The 11,584-nt window shown below is 59.1% G+C and overlaps 1 protein-coding gene across 1 annotated transcript; it reads right to left on the bottom strand.

The window, feature by feature from the left end:
- EPN3 (epsin 3) lies at nucleotides 1-8,444 on the bottom strand. The gene is made up of 10 exons (XM_047757868.1): nucleotides 8,191-8,444; nucleotides 5,752-6,617; nucleotides 4,196-4,314; nucleotides 3,424-3,501; nucleotides 3,111-3,236; nucleotides 2,040-2,127; nucleotides 1,284-1,553; nucleotides 992-1,108; nucleotides 630-860; nucleotides 1-423 (listed from the first exon to the last, which is right to left on the bottom strand). Exons 2-10 carry the CDS (start codon nucleotides 6,299-6,301, stop codon nucleotides 86-88), a joined length of 1,917 nt encoding a protein of 638 aa, XP_047613824.1. The 5' UTR covers nucleotides 6,302-6,617; nucleotides 8,191-8,444; the 3' UTR covers nucleotides 1-85.
- Nucleotides 8,445-11,584: the final 3,140 nt, after the last annotated feature.

The following is an 11,584-nucleotide window of genomic DNA, read 5'->3' as shown; positions in this document are numbered from 1 at the left end:
CAGAGCTGTCAGCACTGTCAGCACGTGGAGAAGGGGGCCTGGGCCTCGCGCGCACGCGCTGGGCAGCAGGCAGCCCGGGCCTTGCTCAGAGGAACGGGTTGGTGCCCGCCTGCTGGAGCGGGTTGAGTGGCCCGGCCGATCCAGAAGTGGGCAGCAGCGGCTGAGGCAGGCTCCCAGGGGGCGGCGGCGTGAAGGCGCGGGCTTGGGGGAAGACGCTGACCGAGGCGGGGAGGGTCACGCCGGCCGGCACGCTGCTGAGCGGGAGAGGCAGGGAGGCGCTGTAGGTCATAGAACCGAAGGGCGTCCCCACCGGCCCGCTGGCCGCCAGGCCGAGCGCTGGCGATCCGGCGCGCATCTGGTTCAGGGTGGGCCTGCCCTGCTCGCCCCCGCCGAAGGGGTTGGTGGGGGATGGAGCGCTGAGACCTGCGGAACGAGAGTGGATTGGGGGGCTTAGAGTGGACCAGGGGGACATAGCCCTAGTGGGAAGCGGGGCAGGGTGGCAAGATCTGGGGTCTTAGGAGTAGGGAAGAAGAAGATCTTAGGGCAGGAGCTGGGCTCTGAAAGAAGAGTTGGAGAGAGATCAGGGAATCCCAGTGTTGAGACCCAGCAGGGAGGAGAGGGCGGTCTACCTGTTAGGAAGGGGTTCCGGGTCTTTGCAGCCTGGGGTGCCTTGACTAATGAGTCAAGGTTGACCAAAGAGGAGGCCGAGGGGCCCAGGAAGGACTCAGGAGTGCGGCGAGCTGGGGTGTCCTTGCTGGGCTGTGTTAGCGCTTCCCCCAGTACATCAAGGTCAAAGGCATCTGGCTCCTTTGTGCCATTCTGCTTGGAACTGGGGATGGAGTCTCCAAACAGGTCCAGCTCTGGAACAGAAATGATAGAGCTCCTTGGTGGGGGCACCAAGTGGTCGCTCTGGGAGAGGGAGAAGGCAGAGGCCAGCTGTGGATGGACCCCTCTTTCCCCAGAGCTGCATCATTTCCTGCCTCCTGCTTACCCACAGGACTGCTGGGCTGCGCAGAGGGCGGAGCCTGGGCACACTCTGGCCCCTCCTTGGTCTCTGTGGATACTGGAGGCTTGGCAAATGGGTCAAAGTTTGAGGTACCACCTAGCCCTAGCCAAGGAAGAAAAGGGAGATGAGATGTGTTGGCAAAAGGGCAGGCACTGGGCTGACCCCTTTCCAGGCGAGCCACCCTCTTAAGACAGGAGCTCCTGCCCCTTGGCCCTGGAGGGAAAGGGACCCAGAAGTCCTCCAGCCCCTCACCCACAGCCTCTGGCCCTCTCCTTACCAGATGTGCTGGAAGTCTCCACCGCGGCCCCCCAAGGGTCAGCCCCTGAGTTGGGGAGTTTGTGGTGGGGGGAGTTCTGTGCCCAGGAGTCTGTGATGGGTGGTCCAGCAGGCAGTACTGGGGTCCGGCCCCAGGGCTCAGAGGACGAGAGCATAGGGGACAAGTTCCAGGGCTGACTTTGGGACAGGATGCTTCCTGAGGGGACTGGAGACCAGGGGTCTGCGGAAGGCCCCCAGGACGAACCACTGGGCTCTGTCTTGGGCCTGAGACCTGAAATGGGGACAGCACAGGTGTGACTCCAGGCCCACTCAAACCCCGGTCCGGAGCCTTCCCAGGTACTCAGACCAATTTGGGAGGCCAAGGAACCCATTTCACAGATGGGATGCTGACTCAGGACCACGCCACGAGCTGGAGCCCATATTCAGCAGGTTATCCCAGGATCCTGGACCCGCCCCCTCTTCTGCCCAGGCACAGGCAACTCAGGCCACCTTCCCAATCAGGGACAGGCTGGGCCAGGAAACCTGGGGCGATCAGGGGCAGCAAGAGAACATTTCGGAATCTTCCATAAGCTTGAGTTTCTCAGATGTGCCCCCTCCCACACTACAGCCCCATGGCACAGAGGATGCTGAGGCTCAGAGTGGTGAACAACTTGCCCAGCTGTCCTCAGCTGTCTGAAGTGTGTGCCAGCAAGAGGCTGAGAAGGAAGGGGCTCTCTAGGGGCCAGCCGGGGAGCCTCTTGCAGCCCCGCATGCCCACCTGGGATGTCCCATGGGTCAGCAGAGCAGTGTGTGGAGGGCAGGGCCGGGGCTGGTGCGAAGATGTCCACCAGGTCCAGGATGGAGGACTGTTGGAGAGGGGGAGAGGCAACAATGCTCAGAGAGGGTGGGGCCTGGAGGAAGGGCGGGCCCTGACCTGTCATCCTCACTCCAGCTCCTTCTCTCCTTTATTCATTCCACAAACATCTACTAATGATCCCTCCCCTCGGCCTAGGCACAGTGCTTTCCAGTTCCCGAGGTGTTTCCTTATCCAGGCAGTGCCTCATTTGCATAACAACCTGGGCTGTAGGTAGAGAAGGTGCTGGGGCTCCCATTTTATAGACGTGCCAGTGGGGGGCCCAGAGAGGGGAATCGAGTCGCCAAACGTCACACAGCCAGGGAGAGGCAGAGCTGGGAGAGAACACGGACCCGCCTGCCCCTTTTCTCAGGTGTCCTGCCCCTCAGACCATCAGGGGTAGCTCACCTTTTATGATGAGCCTACTTCCCTAAGTCCGTATCCAAGAGACACAGGCCACAGTGAACTTGGGCAGAAAGGGTACAGAGACACCCCAGGGGTAGCAGAGACAGCTTTGGAGGGTAGCCTCGCTACCAGCAGCTACGCATTCCTCCCTCTAGGAAACTAGGTGCGTGAGGCCAAGATGTTTTCTGCACCATGTGCCTGAGGCCACCCCTAGTCTTGAGCCACAGTATCACATGACCCTGGAATTGTCAGAGCTGGAACTGTCCAACAAGTCCACTGTACAGAGGAGGAAACCAAGGTCAAGACAATGACATGCCCTGAGTCTTAAAGTAGGGGGCGGCAAAGCCAGAATCCAGATCCAGTTGCCTTGGATCAAGGTTCTTTGCATCCTATTTTGCCACCAGCTCAGGCACCAGCCCGTGCAGGATGGGACCCGGAGCTGCGACACCCCCCCACACACCACCTCTAGTTTCATTGCATAGCACTTAAGCAGTGCTTACTGGATACCGAGCACTGTTCTGCACTTGTTACAAATATTTAACCTAGTTCATCTCCCAAGCTCTGCCCGCCCACGTCGCCAGCCCCCTCTACCTGGCTGGTTTGCCGCTTCTCCTCCTCTCTCTCTTCTTTGTCAGGCTCTCTGTCTTGCTGACGGTGGACTCCAGTCCCAGCACCATTGGCCACAGGGGAGTCGTCTCCCCGCCAGGACCTCACCTCCTGCAGAAGGCACAAGAGCGAGCAAAGCATGAGCAGCCACTGGGCTGGAGTGGAGAAGAGTGCAGTGTGGGAGGAGCTGAGAGGTTAGGGGCAGCAGGACCACCACGAGGAGCGGGAAGAGCCTGGTTAGTGGCCGCGTAGCACCTCCACCAGCACCAGCATCAGCGCAGGAGGCGTGGCCAACTACCTTCTGCTCCTGCCGGCTCAGGCGCAGGGCCAGCTGCAGCTGCAGGTCCTCATCCCTGCGGGAGGCTGGGGGGACCGGCTGTGAGGAAGGGAGAGAGGGGGTATACTTGGCACAGTGCTCCCATCCCTGGGCAGAAGGGCAACATCACCCTATGTGGGTAAGGGTGATGGAGAGAGAAGTACCACCCAGAGTGAGTGTGGGCAGTCTGCCCCCAGACACCGGTTGTGGGCGTGGCTTTCCCTTGCCCAGATCTGGATCTGAGATGCAGTTTAAAAATTCAGAAGATCGATCCTTCTCTTCTGGGTTTCCAGAGTGCGCCCCAAGCCCTGCTGTGTGAGGCCAGCTGCATCTTCCAGGTCTGCCGGGACCCACCGAGGCGATGGCAGAGACAAGGTCATCAGGGAGGCTGTCCCTGCCCCCCGCAAGGACAGCAGCATGTCTTTGTGTCTCCTAGGAAGCTGTCGGCACACGGACCCCTTCCCCTCCATCAGGCAACATCAGGCCCATAAGACAGACAGGTACCACAACCCACTACACACACAGGCTACCCTTTCCAGGCCCAGCCAGAGAGAATTAGGGGCGGGGAGGCAGTCCCCAAGCCGAGTAACCAACCCGAGGGACACAGACAAGGTCCTGTGCTGTCCTTGGAAGCAGGACTAGGACTTTGGGACCCAGAGTAGGCGAGCCTAACTATCAGAGGTGTGAAGCATCCAGGCACCTCGCTCGGGTCGCCCCACCCCCACTCGCAGGCTGCCCCAGGAGGAGGCCTCACCTTCTCAGCCTCCTCGCGGCTCATGGCCAAGGCCAGCTGCAGCTGCAGCTCCTCTTCTCCTGATGTCTGTGGCCGGGCCTGCTCGAGGTCAGAGGTGTAGCGGGGGGATGAGGAGGAGGCTGCAATAATCAACCATCCATGGTGGCTTCCATAACACACAGGTACCCGTGAGCTTCCCCACTCCCCAGGAGGTTAAGGCTCAGATATGGAACCTGAGGGGGACGGGAACACCTGGCCGTCCAGGGGGGCCCCATGGGGCCAGGCAACTTGCTTGGCACTTTCTGTAAGGTTTCCATTCCCCCATGGGGAAGATTCCAGTCCCTTCTTTATAGACGTGCAACAGCTCGGAGGGGTGGGCCCTTCAGCAAGACCTGACTCCAGTTCCTGGACTCTCATAGCTGGGCCCTGCTCAGCTTAGGGTCAAGTGCAATGGGAGGGTGAGAGGTTGCAGTCAGTTAAGGTCACAGCTCTCTGAACCCTCAGCATACTGTCAAGAAGGGGCATCCTTGGAGTTCCCGTCATGGCTTGTGATTAATGAATCTGACTAGGAACCATGAGGTTGCAGGTTCAATCCCTGGCCTTGCTCAGTGGGTTAAGGATCCGGCGTTGCTGTGAGCTGTAGTGTAGTTTTGCAGACGCGGCTCGGATCCCGTGTTGCTGTGGCTCTGGTGTAGGCTGGTGGCTACAGCTCGGATTGGACCCCTAGCCTGGGAACCTCCATATGCCGTGGGAGCAGCCCTAGAAAAGGCAAAAAGACAAAAAAAAAAAAGAAGGGGTATCCTTTTTTTTTTTTTTTTTGCTTTTTAGGACTGAACCCATGGCACATGGAAGCTCTCAGACTAGGGGTCAAATTGGAGCCACAGCCGCTGGCCACAGCCACAGCCACAGCAACCCAGGATCCAAGCCATGTCTGCAACCTACACCCCAGCTCAAGGCAACACTGGATCCTTAACGCACTGAACAAGGCCAGGGATCGAACTCACATCCTGATGGATACTAGTCAGATTTGTTTCCATTGCGCCACAATAGAAATTCCCAAGAAGGGCCACTCTGAGTGCCCCTCAAGTCAGGGAAGCCCCCATCACCGTGGGGGGGAGAGTCAAGGACATTCTGCAGCTGTCCCCATTTTCAAGGACGGTGCCCTGGAGTGGGGGCGATAAGGGACACGCCATGTGTCTGTGCACAGGGCTGAGTGCATTCCGGGGCCTGGTCTCATTTAACTCTCACCTTGAACAATTGCAGTCTATAAGATTATCCCTCCTTTACAGATGAGGAAACTGAGGCTCAGGGAGCTGCTTGTCTAGATCACACGGCTAAGAACGGGCAGGCTAAGGACCACAGCTACACTCCAGAGCCTGTGCTTCCACCGCCGTGCCTCTGCCAGACAGCGAGTGAACAGGAACAAGCCTGGCACATTCTCCTCCTTCTCTCTCGCATCCTCAGAACCCCCAGCCCCGCGACAGGTGTACTGATCCACAGCTGCGGGATGCAGAGCCAGCATCAGAACCCCCCAGGTGGCCTCCCTGCCCCCCAGGCACACCCCTGGGCTCACTCACAGTTGTAGGAGGACGGGGAACCGCGAACATCCCCGTGGCGGCGGCTGAAGCCCAGCTGGCCGCTGCCAATGCCTGTGCCCTCCAGCGCCATGCGCTCCTTGGTCTTGAGCGCGTGGGTCCGCTCCTGCCGGAGGCGCTCCTCGTCCCTGAGCAGGGCCATCACCTGCTTGACCTTCTCACGCACGTTGACGCCCTGGTCCTTGCCATCGCGGTCGATGTACTGGAAGTCCTTGAGCGTCTGGATGGTGTAGAGGTTCTCCCGGCACTGGTGGGCCACCCGCTCGGAGCCCGTCTTGAGCAGGTAGTCGAGCAGCGTCAGCGCCTTATACACGTGCCGCCAGTTCTTGCCGCTGTCATTGAGCCGCCGCCACAGCATGCCCATGACCTCGGCAAAGGCCACCGTGTTGAAGGTCAGATCGGCGATCTCCGACATGAGGGAGCTGGGCGGACCCCACGGGTCATTGCTGGTGGCCTCGCGCACCTTGATCTCTGCCTCCGAGTAGTTGTGCACGATGTTCTTGACCTGTCGCCGCAGCGCGGAGGTCGTCATGGCCGGGGACTTGGAGATGGGCGGCCCTCGCCCCAGCCAGAGGTGGAGGACCGAGGGCCACCGTCGAGAGGTCACCGTCTCCGAGCGTGGGCCGCCGTGCTCTCAGCAGGGCGGCTGTGTCCTTGGCTTCCACATGGGTCTGAGGAAGAGAGGCTCTGGCATTCAGGCCCACCTCAGCCAGTGACTTAAGGCCTGGCCAGGGTGTCCCTGATGCCAGGAACCGCTTTGGGCAGGCAATTACTTTTTATTTTTCTTATTCGATTTATTATTCAGCTGGCACTTCTAGCTGGGCATGTTCATTTCTTCACACTCACACCTATAAAGATACTATTGTCATTACCTCCATTCACAGATGGGGAGAGTGAGGTTGCGAGAAGGATTAAATGACTTGCCCAAGATGACAGAGCTGGTGAATGTGGCGCCAGGATTAACCCACATTCATGTGCCACAGTCAGTCACGTGCCACAGTCTTCCCTTAGTTAGGGACACAAAAGGGACCCCCCAGGAGTGCCTACCTGCCTTACTTCTGTTTCACAACCTCTCCTGTCTCTGCGGGGATCTGGCTTAAGACCTATTCTTTCCAACTTCTCCATCCTCACCTTCCCTTCTTCTTCTGTTGTTTGTTTGTTTGCTGTTTAGGGCTTTACCCGCAGCATATGGAGGTTCCCAGGCTAGGGGTCGAATCAGAGCCACAGCTGCCGGCCTACGCCACAGCCACAGCAACACCAGATCCGGGCCGCATCTTTGACCTACACCACAGCTCAAGGCAATGCCAGATCCTTAACCCACTGAGCGAGGCCAGGGATCGAACCCGCAAGCTCCTGATATGTGTCAGATTCATTTCTGCCAATCCACAATGGGAAGTCCCCCTTCTTCTATTGTTAATTTTTGTAGTTTGATTCATTCAGCACCAATTTCCTGGGACTTCTCTGAGCCAGGCACTGTGACAAGCACAGAATACAAGTCTTGGCCCACCCAGTGCGGTTGTGAAGGCACAGGCAGTCACTCTAGCACAGGAGTGCAGAGGCGCACAGGAGCACCCACACTCGGAAAATCAGAAGAGCTTCCCAGAGGAGGTGACGGCTGAGCTGAGAGCCGAGATCCAAAGGGAGGAGGGAGGAGGAAGGAGGTAGCAAAGCAAGGAAGGAAGCCTCCCAAAGAGACCTCCACTGTACACGGAGAGGGGTACGCACGGCCTGCCCACAGTCACACAGCATGTGGGTGGCAGAGCTGGGACCAACACCTCGGTCTCCAGAAGAGGAGACTTATCCTAATCCAGCACTTATTGTCAGTGTCACCCGTTTTATAAATATGTCATCTGATTGCTTTATGGTCTCAGTCCCAATTCCCAGCCAGAATGGAAGCTCCCTGAGGCCAAGGCCAAAACCCTAAGGCCCTGGGCACATCAGTCCTCTGATATCCCAGCTGAGGGATGCCTAGGGCCTGCCCACTGCCTCCCCACAGCCTCAGGACCAGGCCATCTGCTGAAAGCAAACCCAGACCCAAGACAGAGAACGGTTCTCCCAGGGCCCTACCAGAAACCCAAACCGGATTCCTCCTGCCACTGCTGTTCCTCTGGTGTATAAAACACATACACACACTGGCCGGACCTGGCCCCCACCCAAACCCCCCACCAACACCAGCACCCACGGAGAATGCGCCTCTCAGCTCTACCCTTGGGCGCAGCTGAAGTCTGAAGCCTGTCTACCCCCAGGCCCCCATCTCCACTCTCCCTCCAGCCAGCCCTGCCAACCTGGGCTCCGTTCAAAGCAGCCCGTGGGCCTGGGTAGGTTTCATCAGGCCCCTGTGCCTGGGAGCGCCTCGACCCAGAGGGCAGGAGCCTGTGCGAGAGCTGGCGAGATGGAGAGGGCTGGCTGGAAGCCGCTTACCTTCTGCGCGCTGCCTTTCTGTCCAGTGGTGGCAGGGCTTCTGCAGGGCGCCACGGGCAGCGCTCGTTTAATGCCTGCCCTCCCCCTCGCTAGTGACTCAAACCTGTCTTTACCTCCCCATCCTGTGGGCTGGCAAGTGGCAAGAGTCAAGATGAGAAATAATGGTGCCCTAAAGCCCGCCCGAGCGCTAGCCCCTCCCAGGGCTGGCCACCGAAACCAGCAGAACCAGTCAGGCATCCTGACTCGACTTGGAGCCTCCCAGAGCCGTCCTGACCCCCTGCCTGGCCTGGGGTAGTGGGAGGGGGCCCTCTGTGCGGGCCCCCGCGGCCCTGCCTGAACTTTCCTCCTGGAAGGTAGGGATGGAGGAGCCTTCTCTGCGCACCTCGGCCCGAGCTGGGGGAAGGGAGGGATCCGGAACATGGGGAGGCCCCTCCCCCACTGAAGTTGGAGGGGATGAGGTAGGAAGAAAGGGCAGGATGAGGCCCCGGGAGCACCGAGGGGAGGGGGAAGGAGAGGAAGGAACTCAGGAGGGGGTGGCTGGGAGAGCTGCCAGCTGTGTTACAAGCAAAGGGTTTTATCGAACACAATATGCCCAGAAATAAAAGGGAGTGAAACAGAAACCCAGCAGCCGATAAGACAGCAGCGGCAGCGGCGGCAGCCAGGCAGCCGGGTATGGAATTACTGCAGTGACCTTGAGCCAGACCCTGGCAGGTGGAGGGAAGGACACTGAGAAGGCCAGGCCGAGAGACCGATTCAGAGATGGGGGGAGGGTGGGGAAGGCAGGATGCAGGAGGCATGAGGGTACCAGCTGGGGAGGGAGGCTTAGGCTGGGGGATGGGAGAAGGGCCAGCAGGGGGCGGGGCGGGCCTTGGGGACGAGAGCATCAGCTCTCTCTTTTGTAGGGGGTACCAAGGAGAACTTTACAGGGGCCAGGAGCCTACTCTTCTCGGGACCCATAGGACTAGGGGATCAGGACTAAGGAAGCAGATGGCACACCCAGAGCAGGCGTTCAGGGAGACAGAAAGAACCCAGATATGCCGAGTCACGTGCATGAGTTTGTCCAAAGATCGTGTGTGCCCCCATCAGCACGCACCCCCTTCCATCCTCTGCTAAGGCTGCTAAGGCAACTCTATCCCCTGGCCCCTTCCCCACCTCCCAATCAGGTCCAGCCTGAACCATGGGGGGAGTGGCAGTGCCCTAACTCTTGGCACTGGAGGGACCAGCGGAGTGAGTGCTAGCCCAGAGGTAGCTGTGTCCTGGGGGTGCTAGAGTTGGGTGGGGGCTGTGGGTGCACCAGGGGCTCAAGAGGAGGAGGAATAGGGCAGAGAGAGCAGAACTCTGTGAGGAATGCCACCAGAGATGCCAGTCCCAGGATGGGGAGCGAGCCTCAAGAGGTACCCTTCCTGGGGGCTGCAGGGAAGGAAGGACAGCAGGCAAGATGCCTCCAAGTTTCTCTGGGGCCCCTGCCTTCCTCACCCTTCTTCCTGGGACCTGGAGGGAGATTGAGCCCCAAGCTTTCCATGCCAGGCACCAGCGCCGACAGGAGGAGCCAGCTTACCTCTGGTTCAGGCTCCCTTGGCCCCAGCCCGGGGACCACGAGCAGCCTCTGCAGTGACCCTCCAACCTGCGCAGCAGGGGGACAGCACAGCCTTGGGAGTGTCCCCAGAGCCATCCACCGCGGACCCTCGTTCTGGAGACCCGCCCTCTCCCAGGAGGCACAGACCCCTCGGAGGGGCAGCTCAGGGTCCCTGGAATGGGCTGCTGCTCTGCCTCCTGCCTGCCAGTCTTCTGGACGCCCAGCCGGCAGGCAGCACTGGGAGGAAAGTTGCTCAGCTGGCCAGGCAGGTCTGCCTCAGCAGTAACAGGACACAGGAGGCGCAGGGCGTGTTAACCCCTTCCTGCTGGCCAGGCAGGCAGCACCTTCAGAGATGGGAGGCCTGCCTACTGGCTGTCCCCAGGAGGTGCAGATCCAGAGGTGACCCACTCCCACCCTGCAGTGAGTTAACCCTTCCCCTGCCTCTTCACTGGAAATGGGGACGGGGGAGGCTCCAACACCCACCCCACCCCTAGCTCGTCCCTCTGGGCCAGGACCCCCATTCCCTGAGGCTGGCTCTTTAGTGGAGTAGTCTTCTGTGGGTTCCCGGCTGCTCCCCTGGGTCACGCTGAAGGGCATCAGGACTTCAGGCACAGTGCCATCTTACCTCTTTGACACAGGATCAGAGTGCCCTGTCCTCCCCAAACCTCCTCCCATGTCTCAACTGGAGGAGGACGCTTGAGGCCTATGAGGTCCTTATCGGAAGCTCCAAACGCAGAATCAAGTGGGCAGGAGACTGCAGCCACACCTTAGGTCTCCCCCTCTCCCCTCTCCCGCCCCAGTCTTCAAGGCAATAAGCCTGCCCTTAGCAAAGTTGCTCTTCAAACTCTGGGAGCCTGGAGTCCACTCTGCACAGGAGGCCTGGCCCAGAATGATTATTATTGACAGAGAAGAATTTATGATGCTGAGTCTGCGCTGAGAGCACATTTCTTTGTAAAAGCCATCTCTCACCCTCTTCATATTTCTCTGAGCAAGAGAGGGAGCAGCAAGTCCAGAGGCTGTTTTTAAGGCAGGAAAAAGAAAAAAAAAAAAGGCTCAAAGAGGCCAGGTGGTTTGACATGAAGAGAGGGGTGAGCAGACCCAAATCCATAATGATCTCTCGCTGCTGACACAGGGATCTGGACTCTAGGGTTTAAGAGTGGGGTGAGCGTGATCCTCTGGGACTGGGATGAGGCCCGTGGACCCAGCTGAAATATGTGGATCTCAAGGAGCCAGGTCCCGTGGGGTCTAATTCTCTTCCCCGGCACATGCTTTTGGCAATACTTGGTGAGGACTCTTTGGGAAAACCTTGTTCCAGGAAGCACGACCCCACATGTGTGAGCCAACAAAGGCCAGGGGCAGGGACTACAAGGGGTGACACTCTCTGTCCTGTCACCTGACTCATTCCTTGTCCTGCTACTAACGTGCTCCTTATCCCACGCATCACCTCCCCAGGTGTGCTTCTCTCCTCCTGTTGTGGGATGGCTCCAGGAACCGGGAGGAGAGGAAGCTGAGGGCAGGTGGGACATGAGAGGACCATGAGCTGCCTTCATCAAGATCTGACATTCAAGGAGTTCCTGTCGTGGCGCAGTGGTTAACAAACCTGACTAGGAACCATGAGGTTGTGGGTTCGATCCCTGGCCTTGCTCTGGGTTAAGGATCTGGCGTTGCCGTGAGCTGTGGTGTAGGTCGCAGACACGGCTCGGATCTGGTGTTGCTGTGACTGTGGTGTAGGCCGGCAGCTACAGCTCTGGTTAGACCCCTAGCCTGGGAACCTCCATATGCTTCGGGAGCGGCCCTAGAAAAGGCAAAAAGACAAAA

The sequence above is a fragment of the Phacochoerus africanus genome, chromosome 14 (genome assembly GCF_016906955.1).
Source record: "Phacochoerus africanus isolate WHEZ1 chromosome 14, ROS_Pafr_v1, whole genome shotgun sequence".
NCBI classification, from domain to species: Eukaryota; Metazoa; Chordata; class Mammalia; order Artiodactyla; family Suidae; genus Phacochoerus; species Phacochoerus africanus.
Note: the sequence above shows the minus strand (reverse complement) of the source record. Positions and strands in the feature narration are given on the sequence as shown.

Coding starts and splice junctions, on each gene's coding strand:
- EPN3 (XM_047757868.1), bottom strand. CDS start 6,301: ATGACGACCTCCGCGCTGCGGCGACAGGTCAAGAACATCGTGCACAAC. Junction 4,315..5,751: donor TTCCCCGTCCTCCTACAACT/GTGAGTGAGCCC, acceptor TGATTATTGCAG/CCTCCTCCTCATCCCCCCGC. Junction 2,128..3,110: donor AGAAGCGGCAAACCAGCCAG/GTAGAGGGGGCT, acceptor CCTCTCCAACAG/TCCTCCATCCTGGACCTGGT.